At 29.5% G+C, this 7018-nt stretch overlaps 3 protein-coding genes across 3 annotated transcripts in view; 2 read left to right on the forward strand and 1 right to left on the reverse strand.

Moving 5' to 3' along the window:
• The window catches only part of LOC108578940 (dolichyl pyrophosphate Man9GlcNAc2 alpha-1,3-glucosyltransferase), a gene marked incomplete at its 3' end in the record, with an annotated part of 3489 nt that extends 2106 nt beyond the window's left edge, over positions 1–1383 (forward strand). Inside the window, exons 3-4 of the mRNA XM_017942358.1 lie at positions 325–363; positions 1332–1383. Of these exons, the coding sequence (XP_017797847.1) occupies positions 325–363; positions 1332–1383 (91 nt within the window). The remainder of the gene's footprint in view (positions 1–324; positions 364–1331) is intronic.
• Positions 1287–2710, forward strand: LOC108578941 (mevalonate kinase). Its single transcript, XM_017942359.1, has 3 exons — positions 1287–1359; positions 1432–2339; positions 2450–2710. The coding sequence occupies exons 2-3, from the start codon at positions 1461–1463 to the stop codon at positions 2708–2710; spliced, it is 1140 nt and encodes a 379-aa protein (XP_017797848.1). The 5' UTR covers positions 1287–1359; positions 1432–1460.
• A 2699-nt stretch (positions 2711–5409) lies between these two features.
• Positions 5410–7018, reverse strand: part of LOC108578942 (two pore calcium channel protein 1-like) — a 9467-nt gene continuing 7858 nt past the window's right edge. Inside the window, 6 exon segments of the mRNA XM_017942361.1 lie at positions 5410–5643; positions 5704–5810; positions 5916–6217; positions 6279–6618; positions 6688–6804; positions 6880–7018. The exon segment at positions 6880–7018 is cut by the window's right edge and continues 6 nt beyond it. Coding sequence (XP_017797850.1) covers positions 5410–5643; positions 5704–5810; positions 5916–6217; positions 6279–6618; positions 6688–6804; positions 6880–7018 — 1239 coding nt within the window.

Below are 7018 nucleotides of genomic sequence, written 5' to 3' on the forward strand. Positions count from 1 at the left end.
ATATACATTAATAAAAATATAATTAATATACAGAGTATAAGCAGGAAGTAAGTGATTTCGCACATAAAAATAAATCAAGACAGCAGAATAAAATGTTTTCGTTCGATATTTAGTTTTCGAAAAAATTGATGTTGAGAATTTATTGCATATGCATACAACTTTTATTACATTGATTATTTTTATTCATATTAATGTTTATAGATATTGATAGTGACGTTGAAATCTATGTCCAATGAATTTTAGAAATTAGAAAAACGAAAATACATTAAAGTTCATTCAAGTTTTGTTAATTTGTTAAATAAAATTCTGTACACGATATGCAAGAAATACTGTAATAATTTTTGTAACATCACAGAAAAAAGTGTAAACGTCAGTTTTATTATTTAAGTCACTATCAATGTCTATAAATATTAACGTATGTACACGATTATAGTTAATAGTAAACTAATATAATGGCAGTTGTATGCCTACACAATAAATTTTCAACATAGATTTTCTCGAAGACTAAGTTTCAAATAAAAATATTTTATTCTGCACTTTTGATTTATTTTTGCACAAGGAATCAGCTTTTCGACTGCACCTTACATTTGTCATCATCTTTATTATGAAGCATTAGATAACTGCATTCTTTTCTAAGTTATCTTTACTGACAAGTGTGGGATAAATGCATTTTTTTGTAAATTATATAATGCTCTATAGGGATTTGAACTTTGCTCTACTACTGAATATTATTTTACTAAATTAGCATAACAACAACATTACGCATCCAGGTTTAACTCTTTGCGGGCATACGTATTAGAAGTTCAGATCGCGTAATACGAAAAGTCGACCAGCTCCAGTATTATTTAGTTCAACTAACAAAAGTTATTCCTTTACAAAACTTGTACAAATTATCTGTAAATATATAAAATAAATTCTGTCCTATAAATATATTACATATTCAGAATAAGTGTTTGTTACATTTAGCTACAATATTCACTGTATAGGGGCATTAAAATATATACTTCATGTTGTCACTTCACATATTTTATTGTATGCATTAAGTAATTTTTTCAACATTTTAAATGTTACAGGAAGTTGTAGATGAATCTGTTGATTGTGCTGCTAAGTTTTCTGTAACAATTGTTTCTAGCATATTTGAAGGCAAGCCCCTGCTACAACGACACAGGTACTTAACTTTCATGTTGCCATAAGATTTATGTAATTTCCCATTTTTTTAATATAAAAGATCTGCTGTTTATTTTATTATCATTTCAGATTGGTACATTCAGTGCTGGAAAAAGAACTAAAAACAATCCATGCATTTTCACAAAAAACATTAACTCCAGAAGAGTGGAAAAAATCAGAAGTGATAAAAAGGTAGTTTTTACTAAATTGAAATTAATTTTAACATATTATCTTTAAAATAATTTTTTTTACTTTTACTAACAGTCCTATAAATATAGCCGAAGAAAACTAAAATGATTCAGTTCAAAGTGTCTGCACCAGGAAAAGTTATTCTTTTTGGAGAACATGCTGTATTGTTTGGGAAAACAGCTGTTGCAGCTAGTATAGATTTACATACAAAACTAGACTTTACACAATTACCTGACACAGAACAGATTATTAAAATATGTTTTCCTAAAGTAAATTTATTTATTAGTATACCTTTACAACAAATACAAAATTTTTTTTTTGCCAACAAAGATATAGAATTTATAGAAAATTATGAGATGTTTTATAATAAAGTAAAAGAATTTGTTGGTATTATTAGTTATGCAAATCTACCACAAAAATTAAGCTTAGAAGCATTCTTTTATCTTTTTATTTATATTGCACAAAAAGAAAATATTGAGATAAAACCTTTTCAAGTTCAGTTAAACACAGAACTGCCAATTAATTCTGGACTTGGTAGTTCTGGTTCATTTGCAGTTTGTCTTGCTGCATGTTTTCTACACTGGTCACATTATCAAAAAGAAATTTACAAAGGATTTGAGTTTTCTGATCTAGAAATTATTTCAAAATATGCTTTGAATTGTGAAAGAATCATGCATGGCAATCCATCTGGAATAGACACTTCTGTCTGTACATACGGATCACTGATAGCATTTAAAAAGGGTGCTTATATAAAACAAATAAACCCTTTCTTCTACTCTATAAAAGTTTTATTGGTAGACACAAGAGTTACTAGAAGCACAAAAGCTCTAGTGGAAAAAATCGTAGAACTAAAACATAGATATCCTGTTATTATTGATCTGATTATGGACACAATCAATAATATATCAAAAGAAGCAATTGAAATTATTCAAAAGTTTAAAGTTTTCTCACCTTTGGATATTGAAGACTGCAGACAACTAATGGTAAGGGTTTATATTAAAACTTAAAATGTCATAGATCATAAAATATAGTTATTACTTTCAATACTGATGAATGTATTCAAATCTTCTTACTACTTTTTATATTATTATAGACACTTATTAACATGAATCAAGGATTATTAGCCACATGTCAAGTTTCTCATCCATCTTTAGACAGAATTTGTGCAGAAGCACAAAATTATGCTCTGGCAGCAAAACTTACTGGTGCTGGTGGTGGTGGACATGCATATATTCTCTTATTACCAGATACTCAGCCAGAAACAATTTCAAGCCTTTCACGAAAATTAACTGCAGATGGATTTACTGTTACACTTACAAGTTTAGGAGGTCCTGGGGTACAAATTGTCAAATAATATACTATAGATATTATATACATTGATACAAATGAATTTATTTTTATTTTCAATATGTTAAAAGTACTTGTATATCTTTTATGCACATATAAATTTTTGTTCCAGTACTAATGAAAGTAATGACCACTTTATTAATTTTTTCATGTATTATGCCATTTTGTTAATTTTATACATATACAGTTAATCATAATATCGAAAGTACAGGTACAGTATTCTTTAACAACTGTATTTTGTTAACATTCATTTTATGGTATTACTGTTTCAAATTTTTGAAATAATGGAATAATTGGAATTCTTTTAACAAATTCTTGTACTTTTTTTTGTTGTTGCTATGTCACATTTGTCATTTTAGACTGTTTATTAGCAACAGTTTGCATCATGATTCTGATGAGAACACAAACCGATATTTCTACGCAAAAATTAGTTATAAATTTGTACTGCCAGGGTAAATCGTTCAAGGAACTTGCAAAAATAATGAGTAGGACTCGTATTGTACAATGAGTTTCGTAGATCTTTGCTGAAACCATAAAACTGACATAAACGCACAGTAGCGATGGTTTTTGATAAATACATACTGAGACGCATTGCATTTTGCCTAGTCCATAAAAGTAACCCAAACGCATAGCGGCAATGGTCCGTATATGAAATGGCATGCGATGCGCGAAAATCATTCTGACACTAGCTATTCAACAGTTGCGTCAAAGCGGCTGCAGTGTTTATTTGGTGTCGATAAAATTGATAACTGACATATCAACATTTTAGTTTATATTATGCTCGTTAATCTTCATGAAGGAAAATTTGAATTAAATGTTTACAGTTCTAAGCGGCTGTTGTTCCGAGTGACCTCAGTGCCCAATTGAGATGAAACTTGGTGGGTATTACGACGGGCGTGGAAGGACCCCAAATATAAAATTTTAAATTCAGTAATTCACCCGTTCGGAAGATACAGATTCTCATGTATAAGGCATTTTCTACGCTATTTACTTGCTAATTACGTACTTTATGTACTTTATCACGGTTTAAGTGGACTCAGAACCAACATCGAATTGCTATGCTTTAAATATGCTTAAAATATTATAATGGACTGCTATTCGCTTCATGAAATATCTAGAAGCACCTACCGTTAAAATTGTAATTCAGAACGTTTAGAATTTAAGCAAGATCGCATCGCGGATATAGTATATGTACATACATATAATGAAGAGTAAACAGAAAACGCACTTAGGAAAAACGTCTTTTGTGAAGCTTGATTTAGTTGCATCAGGGTAACATTTTCGGAACTCTTCTAATAATTGTAACATATATGTAGGTATTGTGTATTTTCTTCGTTTTTTGTTAACATGTTATTATATATACGCCTCGCTCTGCAACGTCATTAACTATTTTCAAATTTTGTACCATTTCTAACCCTGCTTTATACAAATTATCGTTTTCCCAAATCAATGGGTATTTTTGTAAAAAATTTATATCTATATTAAGTCTAATGAAAAATCTCTGGCTTTCTGCTGAAATGAAATTATCTATACCCATATTAGCAATATTTTCCATATCTTTTAAAATAATTTTTTTCAATTAAACTTCTATGATATATCTGTATTTTTCAAATTTTCTACCACACGCTTTTTTATATTAAACGATAAAGCCAGTATTTTTCTCGTAAATGGTAAGTACTAAAGAAAAATGAAAGAGGGAAAAGTTTTACAGTTTTCTATGACCAACATAATAACGTATATCAGTGTTTTATATTTGCAATATTTTTCGAGAAACGAAAGTGACCTTTAATTTTTTTAATGAAATGTTGTATATTTTTTTATGTCATATGAAAGCATGCAACAAGCAATTTCATCCATCTGCTATACAATAACCATCAGGGTCACACAAAGTCGGTTAGCGCGCCCGACGAGGATCACCGTAGTGGTTTTAGCCGGTAAAAATCCGGTACTACCCCTCCCCTGGGGAGAAGGGGTGTTTTGTCGAAAATTTCCACCACGTTAAACAAAAAGGTTAGAACGTCTATCTTCCGAAGGGGTGAATTCCGGAAGCTAAGATTTTATATTTTAAGTTATTTCACACCACTCATAACATCCACCAAGCTTCATCTCGATTGGCCACTGGGGCCATTTAGGACAATATCCAAGTTTTTACATGAAAATATCTTTTCAGACCAAAACATATTCTTATATTAAAACTGTAATGTATATTATACAGGGTGATAAAAAAAAAGGGTTCATAACTTCTAGGATAGAACTTTTTTGCATCATTTGGCTAGTACTACCTACCCTAGAAATTATGAACCCTTTTTTTCATCACTCTGTATATAATGAAACCGTTGTATTCCTTTTGTAATTAATATTTTAGGTTTGTCTATAGAAAGAACAAAAGGGAATCAGTTCTATACTAATACAGCTTTATTTATGGAAGATGTGTGATGTAATGGTTTCTTATATTTAAGTTGTTAGATTTTTATAAAATTACCAATAAATTGAATTTATGCATTATAACATAATCTGAAATGAGAAAATTTTAGTTTTTTTTATATCAGTTAAATATATCACTTTCTTTTTATTTTTTATTTTCAGCAAAAGTTTTACTTGTTGCATTGTTACTTGTTAAAATTTTATGATACAATTTTTTATGCTAAAACAGTGCACAGATATGCAATATGGAAATGATTAAACATAATTTGATTTATAATACAATTATACAACATTTGACGTGTTATGATGTGTTTGTCGTAAATTTTCTGTTAACCCTAGATGATCTAATTCAGAAATTGCTTCTTCTCTACAATTTTCTTCTGAACCGTGAGTAGCAATTGATTGCCTTTCTGCTTGTTTCGCTTCTGTAATCCATTCGCTAATTTCATTTGTATACATTTTTCTTTGCAATACTTCTCGTGTTCGAGGACGTGATCCAATAAAAATAGTAGTTCCCTGTGGGATTTTTATATAGTTATAAAATTATAAAAAACGTGTTTGGGCTTTACAACTTACACCAACTATCAGTGAAGGTCGTAATTTTTCCAGAAGTTGAAAATCTTCTACTATATATTGCAACTCATCCCATTTTAATTCCATTTCTTCATGGAGCATTTTTTCTTCTGTAATGAAATGCACATACAAGGTGAAAAATTTGATTTCATTTTGGTTCTGAAAATTAAAAGATAATTATATGATTATGATCAGAAATATGAAAATATAATTACCATCGCGTTTTGATGTTGATTTCTTGTAATGTATTCTAAATCGAAATGCTTCTAAAAAACTGGATACCACAATTGTTAATACAATCATTGTTACCAGGTAAAATATCATGAAATATATTCTTGTATACATTCCAACAGTGAATGCATATGCATTCATTAAAATAAACCAATTATTAACAACCGTTAATTCAAAAAGGGTCATACCACTGGCTATAAGATTGTCAAAAGTATTAAGATAATAATATCCGAGAGCGGTACTTTCATTAGCGGAATATTTGTAAAAATCTTCAACTGTCGTATTCCTGGCAAATAATTTTATTATATAATGTTAAATTTGCAAAAAAAATGTCTGTTTATACTTACTTGCAACAATTTCGCATATTGTATCCAGCAAACAATTCCATTCCAATAATTGCAAAGAAATAGTATAAAACAAGCATAACCACTGCAGTAGAAGACATTAGAGGAGTTAAAATAACAAGCGTACCGAAAACATCTCGGTATCTCTTTTTCATTTTAAACAATCTCAAAAGTCGAAGTGGTCTAAATAAGACGAAAAATGTGGCGGTAGGAAAAAGACGTAAAATACAAGCAGCAACAAGTGTCATTATGGATGTGCCTAAATCAAAAAGATTCCATCCAGAACTAAGGTACCGCCTTGTGCCCAGTCCTAATGCTTTTATCAATGCTTCAGTAACAAATACTATAAACAAAATTGATGTTTAAATTATTATAATACTGTAATATATTTTTATAAATATTTTGTACTTACTTCCTCCAAAGAGAAAAGTATCCCAAGATGCAGCAAACAAAAGTGTACTTTGAAGATTATCACTTGGCTCTAATATTCGTACTATCATAGCAATACCATTTCCAATTATTGTTACATCTAAATATTTTATAATTTTTCTTAATGTAATAAATCATAGATTAATATTGTATAACTTTTTTTTTTTTAACTTACACATCAAAGTTTCAAAATACGGCCATCTAATAGCAGCATGAGCTCCTGTGCAAAGAATCTGCAAAGGTTTGGATGTACTATGATACCAGGGTACAGTAGAATATTGTGGTTCCCACTGAAGTATAATAGTATCATAAAT

Source organism: Habropoda laboriosa, unplaced genomic scaffold (assembly GCF_001263275.1).
Source record: "Habropoda laboriosa isolate 0110345459 unplaced genomic scaffold, ASM126327v1 scaffold30, whole genome shotgun sequence".
Taxonomy (NCBI): domain Eukaryota; kingdom Metazoa; phylum Arthropoda; class Insecta; order Hymenoptera; family Apidae; genus Habropoda; species Habropoda laboriosa.